The sequence below is a fragment of the Corvus hawaiiensis genome, chromosome 1 (genome assembly GCF_020740725.1).
Source record: "Corvus hawaiiensis isolate bCorHaw1 chromosome 1, bCorHaw1.pri.cur, whole genome shotgun sequence".
NCBI classification, from domain to species: Eukaryota; Metazoa; Chordata; class Aves; order Passeriformes; family Corvidae; genus Corvus; species Corvus hawaiiensis.
The window spans coordinates 65258214-65284356 of NC_063213.1; the positions used below are offsets into that span (position 1 = coordinate 65258214).

Consider the following 26143-nt stretch of genomic DNA (forward strand, 5'->3'; position numbering starts at 1 on the left):
GAGCCACTAATCCATCCTGTCTGGCATACAGCCATGCTGCTCAAAGTATCTTTTATATGCAACATATTTTATTCCCTAAAAAATGCACATAGACTAAGATTGAAACAACGGAGGAGAAAAGAACAAACCTGGTTTCTCAGACTCACAAGCTACACATTTGCTGTATTCTGCCGCGTTTTGTTCAAGGCACACTGAACAGTTCCAAGAGCCTTTCGGCTGTTTAAATTTGTCTCCAAACCCCAGAGTGACTGTTGTGGCAGTGCTGCTGGAGGTGGATGTCACTGTCACTGCGTTGTCCGTGACCACTGGCATTGTCAGAGCAGGCATCACTCCTGTTCCAGGCTTTGGTGTCTCACATGCTACACATTTTGTAGCTTCAGGTTTGTTCTGGACCAGACAGGTATCACAATCCCACGTGTTGGGTGCCGGTTTAAATTTGTCTTCAAAGCCCAGTGTCGCTGCTGTAGGGACTGTTGTCTTGGAGGAGACACACGGACTCACACTTATCATCTGCTTTGTACTCTCAACAGTGGAAACTTTAGCAGCTTCACATGTTACACATTTGCCATCGGTGGTTTTGTTCTGCAGGCATGGGTCGTGTGTGTCAGACTGCCAAAACGAGGATGCTTGTTTAGAGGTGTCTTTACCTGCAGAAAAACTACTTATTGCAGGCCTCGTATAGACCACTGTGCTTGTAACAGGCTGTGCAGATGAACAGGAGGGCAATTTCCCAGACATAAAGCCTAGTTTAAGAAAAAGAAAAAGGAGAGGTCTTACTGACAGGGCTGTACCCTGGCTGCATGGAAGTTACTTAGAGCAGACAGCACAAATTTAAACCAAGTGTCAATGGTGGCAACTACAGATTCCAACATACTGCAAGAGGAAGTCCATGGAAATCTTACCTAAAGGGATGAAATTTCATATGCTGAGCTGGGACACAACAGAACACTTATTTAAAACCTGATTTAACTCTTCACTTTCAAGGAAGTTTTAAATACAAATCTCATTTGTACCTGCCACTACACTGGTAGATACAAGTGTAAACAAACAGTACTGAAAGCAGATGATCTGTCACAGACTGGAAGTAATCCAATTTCATTTAAAGACACCATGCTCAATTGAATCAAATTTCTAAAGCTATTTCTGCCATAGTAGATGACTCACATTTACTTTAGTAGCTGTATAGCACTTGGTACTTGGAGCAGCCATCCACACAGTATTCCCCCACAAATACTGAGTAATAATTAAGCAATAAAAATTAAAACAACCAAACAATTTTTACCTATAATCTTTGTTCAAAATGCATCGGGCACCTTAAAGGCGCAAACTTTTCAGAAAACAAGAACCACCAATATGGAAACACTAACAAAAATGCTACAGCAACACGTATTAGATAGCAGCATAATTTAAGTGTAAAGATAAATAGTTAAAATAAAATAAAATAAATAAAATAAAAAATAAAGATTCCTTTTTTTTATTGTTATGTTGTTGTTGCTTTGGGTTTGTTTTTTTTTTAATATTAGAAGTGGAATCTTCAAACAGAGTGGATTTAGAACCTGATTCTGTTAAACTGATAAAGAAAACTAATGCCACTTCACTCACAGGTCTTTCCTTGAACAAAACACACAGTGTATTTTCTCTCACTTAGCTCTTTCTAATACAAATAGGCACTGCCCTCTTAACAGATCTGTCATTTCATAATAAAAAGTCCTGCTGCAACTCAAGGCTTATGGGAAAGGTCAAGTTCAATAAAGTCCTTTTTCCTGAAACAAAAAACGTCATCTACACACACACTCGTTACTGAACAGTTGAAAACAACTGCAATGACTTAAAAACCAATTTTTTTTTAAAAGTGAGACAGCCCACTGCTACTTAAAACTTACTGAATCCATAGTAACTGTTATCATTTAAAGCCAAAAGATACGCAGCTTCTGACACACCTTTAGGAATGAAGTTGTCTTTACCATTCTTAATTTCTGGAGATGGTGAAGGTGGGAGAGGAACGTTTGTAAAACATTTTACAAACATTTCCTTTCCAATTACATACATCTTATTTATTTAAAACAAAACACTGATTCTTTGACTAATCCTTTTTATACTTAAGTTTGAATTACAACCTAACATGTAAAGGATAAGCAATGCCTCTGGTTTGAAGATGCAGTTTTCCCTTCAGCCATGAAAGCCCCTTATAACAGAAGATGGCATCAAGCCTAACAGATGTACCCTTAATGTAATGTTCTCCTATGTCTGTATTTATTGTTGACACTGCCTTAACTGTGACAAGTTATCTGTTTGGGTTTTTTTGTTGCTGTTGTGGTGGGTTTTTTAAAAATCAATGCAGCTATATGAAAGTGTAGTCTCTGCAAAATATTTTTTAAAAGAGTACATTATCTCACCAGGGCTTTTTAGAATGTCTAACACACTTCCTTGCTTTAAGAACTTAGCAGGTTTGCAGAACCCATCATATTCTTCTTCCTCTTCCTTCTTATTGCTGGTGCTGTTTACAGTGGCACTACCTTGAAAAATAAAACAAAAGCCACCTTTTACAAAGAAATGCACTTAGAATATATTCATGTTTGCTAGAAATAAGAATTTCCATGTTTCATTCTTATATAAGAATCTTCAAATTCACCCTTATTTACAACAGTTTATAGTTACAATTTGATTAGAAGCAGACCTGTCACTGAAAACAGACTTTTCCTGGAATTTGTAACAAGCTTAGAAATGACAGATTAACTATTTAACAAACAAAAAAAAGAGAATTAGCACTTTATGTTTGAAATGCTAAAATTTCTGTTACCTGGACTAAGAATGGATGTCACTGGTGTATCAGTGGATCCAGAAAGCTCTGATGACTTTACGACAGGAACACTGAATGTAAACTTAATCTGCTATGAAAAGAGAGATTTTGTTTAGATTCCAAGAAATTTTAATCAAGTTTCGTATTCAAATAATAATCTGAAATCCAGTCTTCAAAATTTTGGTGGCTTCTGGGTGAAAAATTTCAAGTCAGAAATCTATGTATTTGTTTTCCCCCTTACCCGGGCCAATTCTGCTTTATTGTTCCACAGTATTCTACTAAAGCCTTGAGAAAACGTTAGGATTTATTTTACTTACAGACAATGGAGGTAGCACTTCCACCTCAGTAGATTTCACAATTGGAGATGAAAATACAAACGTAGGACTCCCAACATTACTTGCTGGTTGTACCTATATTTTCAAAAGAATTAAGGTTTGTATCTAAAAGAAAAGCATCCAGGTGAAACAATAGCAGCTACCTGAATTCACTAACAGACATTCTGCAGTGCAGTTGGGAAATCTGATGTTTGATATTTCTGATCCACAGCTAAGAGTTGTAAGAAAAAGCTTGCAAGTCAGCATGTAAGATGGACAGAAGCCATATCAAAATATGTGTCCCCCCCACCTCCCAATCTGAACACAACCCTGTTTTATTCAACAGGTTATAAACTCAGGTTGGTTAGTTTCATGAGCACCACAGAAAAAAATCAACATTCAGCAAGGAGGATGCAAACTCATCCTGAAAAAGTATTCACAATACACAGCAAAGATTTACCTTGTTCACCACTGCTTTTGAAACAGTGCTGGGTGATGAGGAGACAGCACTAGTGGCAGGGAAACTGAAGTTGAACGTTGGCAGCGATGCACTACTGATGGGCAGCGGTACTTCAGGTAGTTCTTGCTCCATCTCCTAGGTGCAAATTTTAATTGTTAATTTAATTTTTTCTTTAAAGAAGTTGCAAATTCAAATTTTTCACTTTCTTTAGAAAAGCTGTAGATTTTAATTTTTCTCTTTCTTTAAGAAGTTGTAAATGTTAGTTTTTATCTTTCACAAGACCTACTACCTTCCTACCCTGTCCCACCCTTAGTTTCTTAACAAAATTAAATGCAACAGAGAGATCTATAGACAAAGCAAGTTTTCAAAAGGAATCCAAACCTCCCACGTAAGTCTGCCACATCATTTTTATTTACAGCAGGCCTGTTTCCATGCGATACTATATCCATCACCAGTCCAGTAAGAATACTGAAAGTAAGCTCAAAATTGTTACCTGAGCAGAAGAGAAAGGAGCTCAGATAAGATTTATTTTTGGGTTTTACCTCTTACTTAAAAGATCTAGAAAGACATTACCATTCCAGGATTCCATGATTCCCTATCTCTTTAATTAAGAGCACAACTTCATGGCATGTAAGAAAGTGTTCCTCTTGCAAAATTAGGTAAGACAGCTGACAAAGTTTCTCAAGACACTTGAACTTGGAAAAAAAAATATTTTAAGAAGGATGTGGGTTCCTTTGAGTCCTAAAACCCCCAAACCAAACCAAAGCACAGAAAGTGCTTTCTCAAAAATGAAAGCCTAATGAGTGACACAGAGGATCATACTCTGGTAAATCTAGTCAATATCATGTATCAGGATGCAAATTTAAAATTCAGAAATCAGTGTACCTTAAAAATTTCTGCTCTTACCCGTGTCTTCTAAACTCTTTGATTACTAAGATTAGATTTGGGATAGGATTTAAATGGGAATAGCCAATCTATTCACAATTTGGACAGCAGTACCAATATCTATTCAGGAGTGACTAAGCAGATATGCACATTGCTATTACAGACATTTAATGTACCCTACAGCTTCCATATTTCAGAGATCTGAAGAGCCTATCACACCTTGATACTGAGACCATTTCTATTACAGAAACATTCTCCAGCATTTACTACTTCTTTATTTTGCATCAGCCAGAAGACTGAGTTAACTTCTTTAGATTTAAGATCCAGTAGTAGGCAGCTTACATAACACTCAGTCAGGAAGACAATCCTTGGGATAGTAATGACTACCATTATATTAAATGGAGTTTTCCCATTAAAAACCCCTCTCACAATGAGTTTGAGTAAGTGCCAGTAATTCTGAATGATCATTAGCAAACATGCAAAACACCCACAAAACTGAAATGGCATTATTGTAAATTACTATGAGGCAATGAAGCTATTTATTTCAGTAATCACAGTAAGATCAATTAACCTGAAAGACCCTTACCAGTTGTTGTTTTTGTCCAGGTCTTGATGCACAGTATCGCTCTCTTTCCCTTCTCATCTTGCCACAGGCACTATCCATTCTTCCTCCTGAAGACAAACCGTTGGATGCAGGAATATCGGGTTTGGGGTAGCTCAAATTGCTGGCACAGAATAAAAATACGTAAGTTGAGGCAAGGGGTTTAAAAAAAGCAAAAAAAAGGAGAGAAAAAAATCCAACTTATCAACTAATTGTTTGAAGCTATTATAGCCACTATTAATCCTAGAACTGTCACCTGCTAATTGGAATCAGAAAAAAACATCCCACAAGTTCCTAAATACTGCTAAATAGCTTGTGTTCTAAACAGCCAAAGCTGAGTAAGAGCAGCAGTGAGAATAACATACATAAAAACCAGTCACAACATCCATAAAGGAATGATGACTAAGCCAGAAGACCTGAAATAGAAGAACTGATTTAGATTTAGATTGTTATTTTCTAATGTTTGCTTTTAATAGTCCAGACAGTGGAAATTTTGACTGCTAGTTCTCTGACTCTGTGATGAGCATGTATCTCTGAAGGGATATAAAAGAATAACTAAAAATATAGGGGCAGGGGGCGGGGATGTGTGTGTGCATGTGCGCACAGGAAATGCTGCCAACAGCTCTTACGGAACTGAGAGGCTTAAACTTGTGTGTCAAGAAAATATGACAGAAGCTTCATAAACAGCTCTGGCTTTCCTGAGGCCATTAGCAGAAGCAGCAGAGGTGTTTGGGTGTGCCAACATTCCAGAAGTCTTTTCAGACATGAATACAGATCCCTTTTGTAAGGCATACAAAGGCATTTCTCTGTTCATCACAAAAGCCCAGATCCAAACCAGAAAGACTCCCCAATCCAAGTGGGAAGGGGAAAGAAAAAGAAAAAACAAAAGAAAAACCTCAAAACAAGTAAACATACACACCCTCCCACACACACAGACAACCCCCACCCACCCCCCCCAACAACAAACCAAACCCAACCCATGCCACATCCCAAAATATAAGTGAACTAAGGAATAATAACAATAAAAAACAGTATGGCATTACGATGAAGTATCCCTGAAAAAAATTACTGTATCAAGCTAATCTTGCAGCCAAGCAGTCAGTCATTACAGAAGTACACTGGAAGACACCAGGTCAAGTTTCTAGAGGACTGAGGAAGAGACTTGGTCTAAACCTCTCAGATAGTTGCAAACATCTGCTTAGCACTGTAACCACTGAGAGGAAGCCAGATCCTTAAAGCCATATGCTCAAACTGTTCCCTAATCCAAAGTGACAATCAATTTGAATTCTGAAATAAAATCTCATGTCAAAACAAATCTTTATTCAGACAATTATATTATGTCTATGATAGCCCATATTCCTCTTTTCTGTTAACACCTGTCAGCTTCTAAGGGCAAAGACAGTTCTGTCTTTAAGCAAGTCAGCCCAATCTACAATTCTGACACCGGTTTAAAAACTAAACAGCTTTTGTTAGGCTGAACAGAGATGTACCAAAGTACTGCAGGTTAGCTGCATGAAGAGACCTGGCCCTTAACAGTTTTGTATTCCTACTCCATAATATGACAATACACAGACACCGGCTTTACAAAAGAGTTAAAATACAAGGACCATCTACTCTAATGTCCAAACTAGAAACACAGCAATAAAACTTGTGAAACACATGAAAAGCAGTATCAGTTTCCTCGATCTCCCTTTACATGGGAGAAAGAATTTGTACCAAAGAAAACTTAGAACAGTTTGAAAACCCACAATTAAAACCTAACATCTCTTTGCACCTCTGCCAAAACCAAAGAGGGTTCCTGTAAAGTCAAACTATTATATGGTAAAATAAAGGGTTGGCTTTGGGGTTTTTTGCAAGCCAAAGAATGCCCAAGGCAATACAAGAATTGTTTGGAAGATGAACACAGAGCCAACACATTAGCAGATTCCCTACTACTGTTCTTTGAAAGGTTTGAATCCTCAAAAAAAAAAGATATTTTCTGAGCATACAGTGTCTTAATTCGAGCATTACCCAAAAGATTAATCCCCCAGAAGGGAGAGCCATCAATATTATCTGAAGTCATTCTATGCCAAGCAAGCAGCATAATGCAACACAATCTCCTCAAGAAGAAATACAATTATTAACTCTCCTGGAATTTTTTTGTTTCAGAGACAAGTTGGCATTTGTCTTCAGATGACTATGAAGGGTTTCTGTTTTTCATGCAAACTCACAGAGCAGACAAGTGCCTTTGTCATGTAAGGAGCATTAGAAAACAATCTTCCTCCAGCTTTTTGCTTAAATAAAAAAAAAACCCAACTACAAATTGAATATACTTCTAAACTGTAAGACATTTCACATTATAAAGAATTTTTCAGAAAGGAATTCCTGTACAACAAAGCCTTCAGACCCCAAGCAATTATTTAATTACCTGAAACTAACAGCTACTCCCCTAATGAAGGTTAAGATGGACAAATAGTTAAACTCTCCCTTAATACAATTTTTTCACTTTTTCTATTCCCTTTTACTGAGAACTGTTACTCCCTTCCAAAAGAAGGCAAGCATGCAGACTGTACTGAGAAAGAAGAGGGCTTTCTTCTTTCAAGTGTTTTAAATTAATAGACTTGTCATACCTTTCAGATGATTTTACAGGCTGTTCTGCAGGAAAACTCTCCTCTATCATGTCCTGCAAAATGAATTTTATTTATTTCAAGATTTATCTGAACATATTTATAAACAAAAGACAAAGAGAAGACAACCAAACACACACTTTGTGCTGTTTTCGTTTTTTTTTATTTATACCACTAAATACACCTCATCTGCTTAAGCTTGTTCCCTAACTACTCTGACTATCCACTTAATCTCCAGCCCATTTATTTAATACCTAGTCATTTTTACATTCAGAATAATACTGGAACCATGGGTGATTTTTTTCTGAAAGAGATACCAGTGTTGTTTCAAGGGAAGTTTATCAAGGACTCCATCTACACTGAAGTGATCAGAATAGGTAATTAAAAAAGTGATCTGAATTGGTAATTGTTAGAAATCTCACTTGGAGCCAGCAGTTGACTTGAAACATTATATACACAACACCAGCATGTTCCATCAGCTTTCTGTACAGCAGCATATGCAAAGGAAATTTGTGTTTCTGTATTTTAATATTCATTCACTGCGAAAACCCTGGCCCAAAAGTACACCACCACGTTCTGAAAATAAGCACCAGCCACTTAGTGTGCCAAAGATACAACTATATCCATAAAACCTCTAAGTATCTCTTTCACAATGGTTCCCACTCTCTAAATGCTTACCCCAAGTATACTACTGGCGCTCTTGCAAGAAACAATACCTTCGTAGATTGGTTAGACACATTCCAAGGTTGCAAAAAGCAGGCAAATTAGGACATGAAAGTTTACTTACTTGATGGTCTGTATCTGCCCTTTGGTGAATTTTTCTGGAACTAGTAGCTGATTTCAGAGATGGTTTAAAATATGTGATTTGACTCCCTGTCAGGGAGATTGGCTTTGGTGTCACAAGTTTCTGGACAGGTGGATGTTGAGAATCCATCTTTGAAAGGGAAGCAGCAATCAATTTATCCTCGCACCCACCCAAATTACCACAGCATTTACCGATGATAAAAGTTACAGAACTATAAACCTCCCACCAGTCTCAGCACCAGTGAAAACGATGTGGAAGTGTTGAAAACATTTAGCTTGCAGAAGGAAATCACCAGAAAAATCAGTTATAAAATCCAAAAAGCTACAGGAACAGTCAAAGCCTGACTGAATCCTGTGTCACAATTTGGCAGTTACCTCACAGACAAAATAAACTATATTGCTATAAGCAAAATAACTCATGTTACAATAATATGCTCCCATCCTTTTCTCTCCTCTGCCCTCATTGTGATTTTTTTTTTACTGGCTTAATCCATTAATTTAATATTGAAAATGTTAAGCAGTGTTAAACCAGGTTCTGGGTTTCTTGTTTTTCTACATTTTCTTCCTTTGAAGTTACACTTAAATAAATTGTAAAATAATTTTAAATTAGTCTCATTAATATATGTTCCAATGTTTTAGATTTGCATTTGATGCTCTTAAAAGTACTGGTCTGACTTTTCTTGTCAAAGCTTTTTTACAGACAAGGGCTAGTTTTTAAGCAGAAAGCAGCGTACATTCTACAAAACTGGCTTAACTGAATAGAGAAGGAAGACCTCAAAAGGCCCCATGATACATGAGATCATCTGTTGTGGTGGCCAGTGAACCTATGTTACAAGACAGAGTTTTCAGTAAGTCCCTAGTACCACAAGAACCACTTTATATTAGGGGTGACCAAAAAGGCTTCTCCCAGGAAGCATTGCTCTGTTATGTTAATCTATCCCAGTTTGAATTCCCCAGTTGGCTGTCAGCCTCTACCCCTCATCACTCCCCCAGAGCTTCCCCATTGGTCCCCGTTCCCTAGTCCTGCCTTTTCCCCACCCCCGGATAAAATCCCGGTTTGCCATTGTTCTCCCGCCTTTCCCTTTGTAACCTTCAACAGTGTAGAAGCAATAAATGCTCCTGTTGGAATACACGCAAAGACCCTTCCCATCTCTTTGTCACCGATTTTATACTGAAGCCAGCCGTGCGTTTGTGCATGCACACATGTGAGCCACAGAGCCGGGTGGAGACAGCAATAATCTGTAGCCTTGATGATAAGAAGAATGAGACTTAGGATGTATCTACTATTTAAATTGGTATCAACAGACGGTTGTGCCCCAACACAGGTGCAGAACTGCATGACGTTCACATGGGCCCCCTTCTTCTAGAGCTTGTCCTGCTCCTTCTGGATGGCATCCCTCAAATGTGTTTAACTGCGCCACTCATTCTGGTGTCGCCTGCAAACTTGCTGACGGTGCACTCAGTCCCACTGTCTCAATGATGAAGATCTGGCATTTGGATTTGTTAAAATTCATCCCATTGATGACTATCCAATGCTTCAATCTATCTAGATCCCTCTGCAAGAACTCTTGTCCCTCAAGAGAGTCAACAGCACCTCCCTGTTTCATATCATCAGCAAACCTGCTAATGGGGCATTCAATTCGTGCCCCCAGATCACTGACAGATACACTGAACAGCGCTGGCCCTGGAACTGGTCCTGAGGAACACCGCTGGTGACCGGTCACCAGCCAGATGTAGCCTCATTCACCACAACCCTTTGCATCCGGCTGTTCAGCCAGTTCTTCAGTGTGTACCCACTCATCCCAGAGATGGACAACTTGTCCAGAAGGATACTGTGAGGGACAGTATCAAAAGCCTCACAAAAATCCAGAAAACTACATCTGCCACCTTATTTTCACGTGCCAGGCAGATGACATTATTGTAAAAGGATATCAAACTAGTGAAACAGGTATGTACAACAAGGAAAAAAATAACCCAGTAACATGTTCAGTACACTAACTGTACACTAATACAATCCTCAAAATAAGAAAAATACCACAAAAAAAAAAGACCTGTAAAAGTTTTGCCTGAGTATTCAAGTGTCCTATCAATCATTTGTCTGCTTTAACAGGAAAACACACAACCCTCTTCTGGCCACATACAATTCCCTCCTCCCTTTTCATCAAGGGCTACCCTTTCTCCCGGCCAAATTTTATGAATTCTAGCATTATGAGTAGACAATTTCTCTATTTTTACCCAGTGACAGCTGTGTGCAACACTCACTTTCTGACTGATGTCAGGGTCTATGCTGCAAATCTGGTAGATCTTTTTTAATGCTTCATCACAGGTGTGGTTCTGCATTTTAACTGAGAATCCGTATCAGCTTTGTTTTCAATTACTGGGATAATGCTTAAGAGGTGGTAAAGAACTTATATGCTCTACTTTTCAACAGTCTTGTAATTTATCATATGGCCGAAGGCAGTACAGGAAATCTGAGATGCTTATAAACTCCTACGTAACTGCAGAATTAATTATGCTCCAAGTGATTAGCATAGAAACTTCTTGAGACATTCTGTCCACTTCCTCATTACAACAGCAGTTTGCATGGAAAAAAACCCACTTCTGTTCCTTTGGTTGCCTGAGCTAAATGTGACCTCTTGTGGTTTCACAACTTAATAAATGTAATATTCCAACATTGTTTAAACAAAAACAAGGAAATAAAAATTTACCACAACAACAATTCAGTGCTACCTCCAAACAGGAATTTAGGAGCATAAATTTACAGAAGTAACAAAATTTAATCGTTTTCCAATTTTCTCCTTGCTTTGAGTAGTAAAAAAAATGTAAGTATTTACTTTTTGCTTAAAATAAACACGGAAATCTGCACAAGATCTGAACAATCACTCAATCAATATTTTTCTATTTCTGGTTATTTCTGCAAGAAAAAGCTTTCTGAAACAAGAATGTTATCATGCAACTTAACCCCAGGTTGCAGGACAAGATAAAACCACTCTGTGTGTTCTAGAGAAGTTGTTCTTGACATATCAACACACCACCACAAAAAGATAATATAATTCTCCACCTGAGTAATCTTCACAGTCCTTCATCTAGTGTGGATAGAAAAGACATTTTTAGCGATTTCCATGCAGCCAAGGCAGCTATAACTCACATAAGGCTAATATTGACTTGAATTCATGTGCATGCTGTCATTGAGGTTTGTGACATTTCTTTTAAGAGCTGTAAAGCAGAGAAAGTTACCTATCACAGCTTAACATGTTACTGGTTCTTACCTGGTTTTGTCTGGATTGGAAGCTAGTCACATTCAGCACACTCCTGTCCACAGGCTAACAGGGGGAAAAGGCCGAAATATTAGAGGATGGTTTTTCTCCTATGAGAGGGTTCCATCCAACAAAAACACAGGGGGTTTGTGATCAACTTACAGAAGACAGTGGACTAGAAACAGAAGATGGAATCCTTTTAGCATCCTGTTGAAAAAACAGGTGCAATAAATTAAACCGGACATGACATTAAGTAACATCTTCATCCTATACTGGCACATTTACTGTGTTTCTCAAACACATGGAATAAAACGTTAAAAGGAGCGCCATTTACCGCCAAAGGGCTTGACATCTTCTCCAATGTCTGCAAGATGCGCCGCGCTGTGGAACTTGTCACACCATAGGATTGCACATTTGCTTGTTTAGCTTTCATCTGTCTTTTTATCGGTGGCTGAAAAATTAGCATTGCCAATGTTATGATGCTGGATTATGAGTTTCACGCGTGTATATTTTATGCCCTAGGGCTACACTGATGATACAGCCAATACTCTCGTAATGACAGAGAAAAACGCACTCACTGAACATTCAAGCCATGAAGAAGAAAGATATACTCCACTGACTTCACAGAAGTTTAAGTGGGGCCCTGCATATCTTGAACATGGGATAAAGTAACAAAAGAAATCCTTAAATGTAGAAGGTCAAAAAATGGATGATGTTAGGTTTGTAGGGTCTCTGAAGCAGTGATTAGGAAAACAGAACTGAAGCAAAGACTTGTGTAAAGTACTTTCAGTAGCAAAACAGATCTTGGAGTTTCATGATGGTGTAAGTGTGACATCTTAAAACCAGAGTATACAATCATCATCAGGAATTTCTAGTTCTACTTCTATTATTTCCTCCCTTCCCCCAAGATTACAGCTGACTGTAGGTCTTCTTACTCTGTTTAGAAAGATACAGATCTGATTTGAACTGCACCAGATCTAAACATAATACACTGGAAAAGTAAATGTTGTACCACGACTTAACATAATTAAAAAAAACTTCAGCATGACCTTTTTTTATAAAAAACTATGTTAAACCTCCCATGTAACCACACCGTGCTTCCCACATGGCTAAGTGAAGACAGGAAGCAGATCACACAACACATAGAACATGCAAGTGAGACTCGCTGTACGCATTAACAAACAAGCTTGTCTCTCCTTTAAAAGCCTAGTATTTGCTTTCTCTTTTCAACATAATCCACAATTTTTGTAAAAAAATAAAAATAGCTGACCAAAGAGGACTTCTAGCTTACAGAAGTTTTAAATATTCTGAAGTTTGACTCAAACACCAAGTCAGGAAAACCCACAAGTTTCAAGGTTTCCCTGAATCAGGAAATTGTAAATTCCCTTGTTCCAGAGCAGAAACAGACTGCCAAAATAGGTCCAGCAAACTTATTTTCAGTTCCTTAAAGTTCCTTTTGACTTTTTTTAATAAAGGGCATTTTAATTTAAATAAATTAGAACCAAATCAGATTTTACTGACTTGCTTTTAGATTCAACTCTAGCTACTGAGAGTAATCAGGATTTTTAATTTGCTGGTTCATTTAAACCACAAAGAACACTTGGGAACAAGCACCTCTTCTCAAGAGCTATGTGAATGACAGTAAAATAGAGGGCACCTTATTGTTTATCTTGATATAGCATATAGGACCGCCTGCCTCCCACTCAGTAACAGAAGTGCAAAGGAGAAGCAAAGTTGCCTTCTGTATACTACTGTATTAAAAAATGCACAATATATTCATAGTTTGAGTGGAGGCACGCTTGTGTAAGATCTACAAGCAAGTATCAGGCAAGTAACTTTTGCTGCTATTAACACAGTTTTCAAAGTTATGCCGTCATTGGAATTATTTACATGTTATTTTACCGTAATACAGTCAGAGGCAGACCACGGCAGAAAACGGAAATTTTTGGAAGACATAACACAGGAAACCCCTACTACAAGAAACTAAGATGCTACTGTCATTCTCGTGCTTTATGATAAGCATTTCTACATGAAGGGTTACACAAGAACTTAAACAAAAATTGTAAGCTGAGTGGGCAAGATAGGAACTGTTGCCACATTTTTCAAGTTAAGCTCCCTGCTCACAGCTTTTTTGGCCAAGCTCCCCCTTCTGTATTTCCATTACGTTCTCCCCGACGCTGCACTACTACTCTCATACCTGGTAAGCAGAAATCTGCACTTTTGTCTGCCTTGCTGCTGCAGCTGCACCACCATAAGAAGTCTTTCCAGGGTAAAACGGAGAATCCCCAAGCTGTCTTGTCTTAAAGACAGAAGTGTTTCCAAGTGACTACAGAAACGTATTATGGTAAGTGGTTAGTAAAATGGCTACACATTCAACTTGACTAAAATTAATACTGTGCAGTACTTACAGGAGCGGGAGATCCAAAAGCAGATAAATTGAATGCAGGTTTTTTAGAGCTAGATGCAGGATGCTGTGAGACGGAATGAGATCTTTCAGCCTCTGGGGACCAGAGCAGTGGTGCTGAAGTATTTTTTGAAACTGTGATATCTGCCAAAAGGACAAATGCTGTATGTAAATGCCTTGTGCACATAGAGAAATATAGTGTTAAACATCACACAGACTCCAGAGTTCTCTACCAAAACGTCTTACAGAATGGAAAAGTCCTTTAACACTCATTTCTCTGACAGTCTAACCTTCAGAGCCCTTCAAACAGATTAATTTCACATAGGGTATGAAACCCAAGTACCAACTCTGAACCTAAAATCGGTTCACAGAACTGCGAATACATGACCTTTCAGTCATCTTTCAGAAGTATTCACAAGCTAATAGCACATTTCCAATACAACACAATTTTTTTTTTTCTTCTTTCATGGTAAAATAAAGGAACTGCATAAACACTGGTGCATCTCTAATGATACAAAGTTTTTCCTATGACGGTAGAGGGTTGGAAACCAGCATAGGACAAAACTGACCAGGTCATAAACTTGAAAAATTACCCAAAAGCTGAATTTACAGAGTTAACCACCTATTTTCCATATGTTTTATGGAGACACACCAGAAAGTTCTAGCAAACTCAGGTTATATTGATACACCCTGGCAACACCTACGCTGAACTGTCAGCCTGTGGTCTCCAGAGAACTGGCTGAACATGCCTCCATCACCATTCATATGGGGGACTAGAAAAATCTGCAAACTTGCTGTTTGCTCTTTCTTGGTGAGACAAAAAACAAAGTAAGTATTGACCTCTACCAAGAACAGCAAAAAAGAAGCAGCCCAAACTTGTTCAATCAAAATAGTTGCTTTATTGACTCCTGGTAAAAAAAAAATATGAGAATATCTTGTGGTTTGATTTGTCAACCGTATTTATCCACATTTAACCAGCTGTGAGCGAGATATTCTGAGTCACTCCTCCTTCTAGGCAATCAACCTAGCTATCAAGCTACAGCAAGTCATCTTCATCTCCTATTATCCCCATTCAAGATTTACAGATAATCGAGCTAAAATTGTATTTATCAGCACTGACTCTTTAGAATATCAGGGACTCAAAAATGCATTCCAAGCATGGTTATATTTAAAAGGTGACAGGATTACATACTTCTAAAATACTAAAAATTAAATTGAATTCTAACATCCAGAGCTCACATTCTCCTACTAAGAATTCTCCTGCCTATTTACTTACTAAAGCAATGTGGAATATTGAAGAATACAAAGTACTTCATGTTATCAAGCAAATCAATTAGAGAACAAGTTACCTTTATCAGATGCTCTAGAGGAGAAGCCACTGGTTGTTGAGATGTTATCGTCATCATGCTGAGAGGTAGAATCTTTTATTTCCTTTACGAGGGACAGCCCAGGACTGCCGATGCCAAGTGAAGATGATGTGGAGGGCTGACAGTGTGGGACTGTGGAATCCAACACAGTGCAGTTCAAATGGCTCCGGTGAAGAGAGGGCCTTGTTAACACATCTGAGAAGTTCAGTGCAGACCTGCTTGTGGATGGTTCTAAACAAAAACAGCGAAACAATCAGCTTCCCTGTAGACAAGCTCACAGAAGCCAAAACCTGTTTTCTATCAACAGCCACGCTTATTGCCAAGTTCTAAGCACAAAAATAGAGAAGCTGAATTTAACTTCCTCACCCAGATAGGGTTTCATCTGTCTGATTACAACAGCAACACTGCTTGCAATACTAAGCATTGATGTCACATTAAGAAGTACTTGATGGGATTTTACAACACCAAATTCTGACCCTGTGCTCAAGCGCTTAAACTGTGTCTTTCACTAAATCAAACATCTATAAATTCCTTCTCCTCCAGAAAATGCTTGCAATAAGCTTTCCAAAATTTGAGGTTACCTGACAAGTTACAGACAACTCTGCAGTTTTTATCATCTTGTAAAAAAGACGATGTTAGTATGATTATGTAGCATGAAAACGTGTATTTGCAGAGATTCTGGGGGGGTTTATTTGTTCTGGTGTCATCATCCTCCCTTCCAAATTCTATCATATCAGGTCATGCTACAGGCAAATTACCTCCTATCTATTAGTTTTTGAGATTTTGGCACAAAGGACAAGTAAGCAACATGGCCTCAGTTGTAAGATGGGCATTTTTTCCTCATGAAAAGGGTCTGTAAACATTGCCAGTGTCCTGCAAAAGGTGGCCTCACAGCTCCAACTTGCCACATGAACGGAACAGCTATTAATGGCCATCTTGCCTGATATCCGTATGTCTACAGTCCCTCCCGGGATTTCTGGGTGTGAACTTAACTTTGAGACACTACCATCCTGACATTTGCACTGAAGCTTAAACTAGCCACTTCAATCTTCATAAGCACAGCAGTACTAGCAATTAATTCTCCAAAGCACTGGTAGATTTTTAGGACTGTCTTGTTCGAGATGAAAGAAAGCATTATGAGACCAAAGGCTGGCCAAGCAAAGAATACAGGCTCTAGCAAATTGGTGCCTCAGAGCCAAAGAAACAGGCTTTCTAAAATAAAAATACCAGTAATAATAAAAAATATTATTATTAACTACAGCTAGAAAGATTAGACTACAATATCCACGAACTGCAACACAAGCTACTGACGTTCTAGGGTGTCCCATCTGCTCCTGATTTCTTGGAGCTAGAAAGTTTGCCGTGCAGCTGTTCTCACTGAAAGGTCCTTTCACACAATTCTTTAGGAAAGCCAACACAGATTACTCATTCATGAAAACCTTCTCTATTCCTTTATACAAACTTATTCTCAAGCTACAGCTACACAGAGAGCAGTAAAGCTCTTTATTTACAATTAGATGACATTGGTGACAAAGGTATTTCCTCATTATTTTTCATTCTGCCAACAACAGAAGCAACTGACTGTCCACACAGATGGTTATGTACGTGTTCAGACAAAATTTCTCACCTAATTAAAAACTGAGTTCCCAAAACTGCTAATTTAAGAGAAACTCAAATGAGAGCATATACAAATTCACAAAGTACTACAGAAACAGTGAGAAGCATAGATATAAACCACAGATTAATTTTAATATGGTAAAAGGGTTATAAATTTCTTTGCCAAGGATCCAAATGGTTTTCAAAGACCCCAAGCAATGCCACACCTTAATGTTACAAAATATTTCAAAAAGAATAACATCATAAACAAAGTTCCCCAGATCTTCACTAAACTAACAAGGAAATGTAATAAATTGATTGAAGAAGCCCAAAGGAAAAGAAAAGAAAAATAATCAGGACACATGAGGGAATTTTCCTCTGGCATTCTAGCATCTGGTCTTTTGAGGACAACAAAACAAATTAATGTTTCTACTACCTCAGGCAATTAGATAAACTTTCATTCCAGATCCTTTAAAAAGAAAACATAACCCAACACACTCACAAATGAATGTTAGCAATATTTTGCACTTGGCTAGTTGACTACCTGAAGTTAACTCATGACTTCCAAGGCCTGTAAGTCAACTTCCAGTATATTTTGAAATTATGTTTAAACTTTGAAGCTGAGCCAGTTCTAAAAACTGAGTTGCTGAGGTTTTTTACTTTGATTTTGCTTTGTGTGGGGCTATTTTTGGTTGGGGTTTTTGGTTGGTTGGTCGTTTTGGTTTGGGTGTTGTGGGGTTTTTTGTTGTTTGCTTTCTTTCTGTCCAAATGCTCCTTCTAGCCTCCCCTGGAAATGAAGATTCAAAACTAGAAATCTGTGAATAAATACAGATGGTCAGAATACTAAATGATATTTCACATACCTTCTAAATTAATTCTTGCTGATTCAGGCGTGATTCTCCCATCAATTACCAAGGCATCTTCATTTGCATAATCATGGTGATAATTTACTGGATTCTCTTCCTCGTTTGCCGATTCATTCGTATCTACACATTTATCTTCCCTTTTATTGAAATACTTCTGCAACCATCCCGGCACGATGTTTTTCACTGATTCGGTCACTCTGCTAATGAGCCCCAGCTTGAAAGAAAAATACAGGAACACAGTCAGCAGCATATTCTGGGATGCAACTTTGCACAGACCTCGAAGACAGACATTAGACAGCAATATTCAGATGAGTAAGATTAAAAGGTGGTGGATCCTTGACAAAGAATACCCATACTTCTGGAACATGAATGACAAAAGTGCGCACCTAACATTGATTTACTACTAACCCATCAGTTTCTGCACTTCCCAGTGACCTTGGCAAAACTTCCAGATTCTGAAACTACAGCTGAAGTTCACCAAAGGCTTGTCAAGTCACAAGCTCATCAAGAAATTCAATTTCTAAATAACTCCTGATGTACATACTGTTTTTTCAGGACTTTTCCTTTTAACACCTTCACTTGAAAAACCATCAAACCCAGAAACTCAGCAATTATCTACAGCAATAGTGATGAGCAGTAATAGCTACTAAAATCAGTGAACTTAAATATTTCTTTTCCTAATGCTGAACTGAAGGAACAATGTGTATCAAAAACCCCACTACTATGCTCTGAACAGTGAGGGTATCCTGAAAGGATCTCAGAAGAAACAGCTGGAGTTGAACAACAGACTCCTCACTAACGGACTGTTAAATATATTCAATTTGATCAAATTTCATTTCGTGGTATGTTAAAGTTTTGTATTTCCAAACCTTAATATTCAGCAGTTACTGAATATATACCCGGCATTTCCATTTTGACATTTACCAATTATTTGTAATGCTTACATTCTGGTAAGAAATATTTATTTAACATTTTGTTTCAGGCAGTCACTTGCTCCCCATCACATCCTCAAAATTTCAACACGCCTTCCTGTCAATCTCAACCCTGCACAGCAGACTGCTTGCAACATGGAGCTGCCCCTCTTACACTGGCTGCAGCCACAGAACCAGCTGCTAACCCCTGCAAGCTGGAAGCAAGCGGCAAAGCTACCTCCACAATTTCAATGCTTTGGAAACTGAAAAGCAACAAGAGTTTAAAAAGATTTTTTTGAACTTCATTGCCAGTTCCTAACACATGCATCAAGGTACTTTGGTATTTTTCTGGGTTTAGGCAACAAAATTTTATAAAAATTATTATTCATGTGTAGAAAATTGAGAATATTCTTTGAACATGTAGTAGTTAGTCTAGTAAACAACTCTGAAAGAAGAACCCTGTTGTATTCAACTTTCTTAAAAAAATCAGCACATATGAAAGAAAAAGCCCGTATCTGTCATTCACATCTTTCATACACAGTAACACAAACACCAACTTACAGGACACCCTTGAATCTGGAGTTAGAAGGGGGCCTGGCAAAGAGGAGAAAGGGAAGGTAGAAAACAAAAGTCTTTTCACAGAAAGAAAGTCATCTTAATTTACAATTTGACATTTTTCATAATGAACTGTAATTTAATCTTTTACTTGCACAAAGAATAACTAGCTAGGGACAGCTTAAACCAGACAGAATACAGCATAAAAACCACATCTATCACAATCACCACACTAAGAGGCACACTAATATGCCATGCTTAGTGTTGCTGCTATTCTACATAAATACTAAGCCTCAGCATTCCAACAACAAAAACTGTGCAACACCAGAGCTCACAAGCAGTTCAGTGCCCGGCACCAGCAAAGGGCAGTCTGTTCCCAGCCCCTCATTTTCACCTTTACTTATGACACACTGTCCCCCTTTAGGGGAGTGAATATTTTGCTGCTATGACTAAAAGCATATCAGGAACTCAGAGGAGTCAAAAATTTGCCAAAATGAGCAAATGGTCAGGACACAAACTGCATTCAAGGCAATGCTCTTTCCAAAAAGCTAGGCATTACTACATTCACTATTGCTAGAGTCTCTCCATTAGAGAATAAGACATTACTGGCCATAAAACAGGTGCCAGTATGATTCTCTTGCTGAAGAAATCCTCCCAGGACTGAAAGCTGCCTGAGACTCAATATGGAAGAAGTCATAGGCATCCAGAAGACTAAACACCCAATCATTAGTAAACCAAATGAGTAACTGGAGAATGTAGCTAGACTAGTCATTAACCAAGATGACATTTTACCATCCATATCTGACACCAGACTGGTTTGACCCTTTCCTGCAAATGGCAGCCTTTCCATTCTCCACATAATCAGCATTCCAAGCTGGGTAGCACAGGGTAACTTCCCAAACCAATGCATGAGCTAGAACTCAGCACAGCCATACTGTACCAAGTACTAATGGCCTGTTCCATCTGGCTTAGGCACAGTGGTAGATAAGGAGCATAGTTTTATACTCCAGAATAATGCTGGCTTAGTGACAAAGAAAGAGAAAGCAAAATACATGTAAAGGCACCTACATTTTCCATCTGCAAAATATTAAAGGCACTGTAAAAGAACCATGCAAGCATTATGAATGAGCCATCATCACACAAGGATCCCGCTAGAAAAACAAACACCTTCCCCCTAAAAATACACCACACACCCCAGGTATGCCTATTCAAATACACACAGACAACAACAACAAAATAAAATTTCCTTCCATCATCTCTTACCTGCCCATCAGAGCTGAAAGCCAATCAGTAAAGCTCTATGGTTGGATTCCTGATCACGTCGAGCAGTTAAGGTACCACTGACCAACCACACATGCACATGCCTTGTTCTTGCCACAACATTTCAGCGAAATGTCACACCTTACGCTGTCTTTGAAGCTGACATTTCAATCTTACCATAACTTGTAGTTTTCTTATTCTTCAACTTCAGCATATGCATTTGAACACTCTTTCCCTCTCTCTGCACATGCAAACAAGCCAACTCTGTCAGCAGCAGAGCACTCTCCCTCTACTACTTCTGTGTCACCAGCTCTGCATTTTGTTCATCCCATCTCCCCACACAGGAATCATTAACCCTTCTAGAAGGCTTACAAGGATACTGCACATCTCATCGATGCCAACAGATCTTCAGATTAAATACAAAAGACACAGCAGACAACTCTAGTAGGCTTATTCTCCAGAAAACTGCTCAGATCCCGATCTCCTCATGCCACAATTATGAACCAGTCTCTTCCAGAAGAGCTTCATTCACTACAGCTACTCTGAACATGCTACTGCACAAAAACTGTTCTAGTTCCCAGTCTCAGGTTGGGAGCAGAGGAAGTGGCACTGGCATGCAGTTTAATGTTCATAACTTCTCATTTCTACAGGCCACACAGGCACCAAACTTAATATCATGAAAGGGCAGAAGACGTAGTGGGACAATCCCAACTGTGTGACTGCAGTGTTTTATTCAGTGAACATGTTTTACTCCTTAACTGACTGATTTCAGAGGTTTCAGCTGCTGTCAGTACCAACTGCTATCTTTGCACCTCAGATGCACTCATCCCAAAAAATACCAGCAGGAAAGCTGAGAAAAATGAAAACCCACTGGAAAGACCCAGTAGCTTATGAATAGGTATTTAAAACAGTTTTTCAAAATCTGTGCATCATCTCAAGTGTCTGCAGCCCTGCTAGGTCTATCTAAGTCTATGTATACAAACATCATAGCAACAGTAACTACAGTAACAGCTACTCCAAGGCACACTGGCTTAACATCATGGAATCACTGAACTATTAAGGCTGGAAAAGACCTCTTAGATCACTGTGTCCAACTGCTACCCAGGAGTCCAAACCCTCCTTGTTTGGGCACAAACACTCATTTCTAAGTTTCAAGCCCGGCTCCTTAGGTCTCAAGACTCACCTGAAGGGCCCAGAACACTATTTTGAAGGCCCAAAGTCTGATTTGGAAGGTCCAAAGCCTCACCTGTAGAATTCAAAGTCTTCTTTATAGAGTACAAAGGCACATCTTCAGGCCCAAACCCTGTTTCCAAAGCCTCCATCACAGGAATCAAAGCCTCCTATTTAGGATTCAGCCTTCAATCTAATGGGCTCAAAGCCTTCCTCTATGACTCCCAAGACCCATTTATAGGGGGGGAAAGCCTTCATTTGTGGTATTGAAGCATCCTTGTAGGGCCCAAAACCCATGAAAACCCAACCTCAGAGTTCAAACTCTCTTTCTCACATCCAAAAGCCCATTTCCAGGGCCCAAAGTCCTGTCTTGAAGACTTAAATCCTTCCTTGGAGGGTCCGAAGCCTCTTCTCATGAGGTCATAGAATCATTAAGGTTGGAAAACATCTTTAAGATCATCAAGTCCAACTGCTAACCCAGCACTATCATCATGCTCACCATTAAACCATGTCCTCAAGTGCCAGCTCTGTTGCCCTTCTCTGGACACAGTCCAGTACCTGAGTGTCTTCCTTGTAGTTAGTGGCCCAAATCTGAACACAGAATTCCAGTCATGGCCTCACCAGTACAGGGGGACAATCACTACCCTGGTCCTGCTGGCCACACTATTGCTGATCCAGGCCAGTATGCCACTGGCCTTCTTGGCCACCTGGGCACAGATGGGCTCCTGTTCAGCCACTGTTGACCAGCACCACCAGGTCCTTTTCCACTGAGCAGCTTTCCAGCCACCCTTACACCCCAGCCAGCAGCTCTGCAGGGGATTGTTGCAACCCAAGTTCAGGGCTCTGCACTTCATCTTACTGAACCTCATGCAACTGGCCTCAGCCCATCTATCCAGCCTTTCTAGACCCTCTCTAGAGCTCTCCTGTCCTCCAGAAGATCAATGCTCCTGCCCAACTTGGTGTCATCTGCAAACTGGCTTAGGGTGCAATTGATACCCTTGTCCAGGTCATTGATGAAGACGTTAAATAGGACTGGCCCCAACACTGAGCACTGGCAAACACTATTTGACTGGTCACCGGCTGGATGCAACCCCATTCACCACCACTCTCTGGGCCTGGCCGTCCATCCAGTTTTTACGCAGCAAAGATCACACCCATTCACACCATGGGAAGCCAGTTTCCCCAGGAGAATGCCACGGGAAATGGTGCCAAAGGCTTTACTAAATTCTAGGCAGATGACATCCAACATCCAGAGCCCTTCCCTCATCCACCAGGTGGTGGGTAACTCTATCACAGAAGGAGATCAGATTGGTCAAGAAGGACCTGCCTTTCATAAACCCATACTGGCTGCAACACTAAGCAAAAGATATGTAGAGAGAAATATCAGTTAACAAACAGGTGTCGTAATTTACTACTTTAAAATACCATTTCTTCAAAGGATTTATATAAAGAAAGAAAAAACAGTAGTTTATGGTCACAGTTTGAATTCCAAACTTAAAAGCAGACTATTTCTTGGCCAAAAATATTTACAGAATAGGACAGTTGTTCCAGCTTGTAAGGGCCTTTCAGACAGCACAGGGTGGGGACAGTGCTGGCAGGAGTACTCAGCAGTGACACATTACTCGAAAGCACCCATTTTGTAATTGAGTTTGTTTCAGTCCAGAAGGTTTAAGTATGAAAAAAATCATATAAAAATTATTTAACCGTCATACACCTACAGAAATTTGTCAGAGATGCAAAATACGTAACTGGATAAAAGAGCTAATTTCTACTTCACTGTACATATACATCTGAAAAGCATCAAATTCTTGCCTCTCAGAGACTTTGCTTCCAATTTCAAAGTTAAAGTTATTAGAACATATGAATCAGTAAGTCCTCAAAAAGAAAACCTGCCCTTAATAGTGATGTTCAATGAGATAGAGCAGATCAATGTAACCACTTCCAAACACCAAAAAAGAATTTTCTTGCCGTCCATCCCCCACAGTCAGCTTATGCCAGCTCTGGCACATAGCAGGCTACTCTCCATACTAGCTGAATTCATTAATCTGGCAAAAAGTACGTGTTTCTCTGCTGGGCTAATGAGTTGAACTGGCTCAGTGCACCAGAACTGGCCTGAGAGAAAGCACGATCAGGCAGCCAGGACCAGAGGAACACGAAACAAAATTCTCCCTTCTTTCAACCATCCTGTGTCCATACTGTCTTTAAAGACACTGTCCCTTTCTCCTCTTCAACTCACCCTTCCCTCGTGCTTCCACTAGCACATATAAGCAACCAAATGACAAACTGTATCAAGGCTCTATTAAATAGATCCAACCAAAAATCTGTCTATAGACTGATAGTGAGGACTACCCCTCAGGGGCATCAGGTTGCTGGTGTACCTTACCATATGCCTGCATTAATGCTCATGCAAAAGCAGGAATAGAAATGGAAACATTGCATGATTGCCTCTTGCAGCAGCAGACTTAGACTGGCTTAGACTAACTCTGCTTTTGCTATTTAGGGAGTGGCTTCAATTTGGATGTAGGACAGCAGAGTTTGCTATTTCATTTAGAAAAAAGACAACACTTATGACTTAATACGAACAATATGTTTCAGGAATGCTATTAATTATGTAACATTTGAAAAACAACACTTTTATTTAAGGCAAATGGACTAGTTCAGATTTATTTCTGAAAGTCATGAAGAAGGGACTGTATTACCTGATGCCAGTGTATTTCTTTCTTATTGCTTGAAGTGAGCCTTATTTTCCTTAGTCTAGTTAGCTTTAGAATAAAAGTTCCAGGGAAATTCAGGTATTTTCTGGTACTATTTGCACATCTGTACACATCACTATCACTTACAACTGAGAGCAAAACACCAGTATATGCTCTGAGAGATAAATCAGTGCCTAACCCACTAGGTTAAATCCTTGTGACACTGCATGGTTTTATCTCAAGTTTTGTCCACACCTTCAGTTGACACAGTGACAACATTACAAAAGGCACCATGAAGTACAAGGTAACTTTCTTTCTTTCTTTCAGGAAGCACTACATTAAGCACTAGTTAACCATCAGCAGCGATCAGCAATGTGTGCTGTAAATTACATTCAGTTTTACACTTTGAGATAGAAATCTATCAGCATCAAAACCAAAAAGTTTAAGATTCATGAGACTATTTTCCCTTAGAACTTTACAAGCATTTTTAAAGTTCTTTCTTTCCCAATTTAAGAAGGAACTCCAAGTAGTTAATATTTTTTAATTGAAAGACTGCCGCAACTTAGCTACCACAGTGTGTCTCCAGCTAAGTTTCATAAGCAGTATCTAGAATTATATTAATTGAAATGCTGCTCAGAATATCTTTCCTATAAGGAAACCCTATAGTCTAAACTTATTATTTTTACTTTTATTTCCAACATAACTACATGGACAAGAATTTCAAAACTACAATGATCGAGAAGTACATTTCTCATGGCACCAAATGGTCTTTACAAGTCCATTAGCACAAGTTATCAGATTTAGCAATGTATAACACACATTTTATATTTAGGATTTAAATACACTACTTAGGCATAAAATTGTTTATCTTATTTACAGGTATTCTATATACAATAAGACCCAATTCATTACAGTATTTTGACATCACCAAACATAACTGATAATGGGAAAGTCTTCCTCTTCCTGCATTTACAGCCAAAAAGTTTATGCATACAAGGGCTATCAATACATCATACCCCAAACTACAGATTTTCTACCTGCTACAGTGTACTAAGCTCCCAGCAAACAGTTAAACATTTTCAATGCCATTTTGCCTAAATGCACTCACAAACAAAGCATGGTATCACAGGCTAATCTATGGCACATAGTGGTGAGGATAAGCTACATATTTAAAACACAAAAACGGGCAGCTCAAATTCTGCAACAACTCCTGAAACAACAGTTAAATGCCATCTGAGGTCAACTCACAGCTTGCTGACGTCTATCCCCGTGTCCAGTGCCTCCTAGTGAGGACAAGGCTTGAAGGTTTGAAGCATATTCACAAAATTAAGTACTTATGCAACAAAATCTCACTCCTGACACTTTGGAAAACAGTCTTCAAACCAGAATACTGGAATTAAATTTTAAAATATAATGCAGTATTAGCAAAAACCAGTAAAATATTCACATGGTCCCTCTGAAATATCTTTTCTGTCCATGTTGATCTACAAACTAAGCTGACAATACCACGTTAGTCATTTTGCAAAATGTACAGCCAATCCTGTTGCACATTTAGTATGTTATCTAACTCACAAATTTGAACCAGTAAATTAAA

General features: G+C 38.9%; 1 protein-coding gene across 6 annotated transcripts in view; it reads right to left on the reverse strand.

Annotated features, from left to right (window-relative positions):
• The window catches only part of NUP153 (nucleoporin 153), a 43872-nt gene that overhangs the window by 9278 nt on the left and 8451 nt on the right, over positions 1–26143 (reverse strand). Inside the window, exons 2-16 of one of the 6 annotated variants that reach the window (XM_048308666.1) lie at positions 17958–18174; positions 15481–15729; positions 14136–14275; positions 13925–14026; positions 12062–12178; positions 11890–11934; positions 11740–11793; positions 8454–8600; positions 7670–7722; positions 5046–5184; positions 3575–3709; positions 3118–3210; positions 2801–2891; positions 2397–2516; positions 129–743 (exon numbers count right to left, since the gene is read on the reverse strand). In XM_048308666.1, coding sequence (XP_048164623.1) covers positions 129–743; positions 2397–2516; positions 2801–2891; positions 3118–3210; positions 3575–3709; positions 5046–5184; positions 7670–7722; positions 8454–8600; positions 11740–11793; positions 11890–11934; positions 12062–12178; positions 13925–14026; positions 14136–14275; positions 15481–15729; positions 17958–18174 — 2317 coding nt within the window. Of the gene's footprint in view, positions 1–128; positions 744–2396; positions 2517–2800; positions 2892–3117; positions 3211–3574; positions 3710–5045; positions 5185–7669; positions 7723–8453; positions 8601–11739; positions 11794–11889; positions 11935–12061; positions 12179–13924; positions 14054–14135; positions 14276–15480; positions 15730–17957; positions 18175–26143 lie in introns of all 6 variants that reach the window. The other 5 variants (XM_048308685.1, XM_048308648.1, XM_048308657.1 and 2 more) reach the window with 5 other exon arrangements.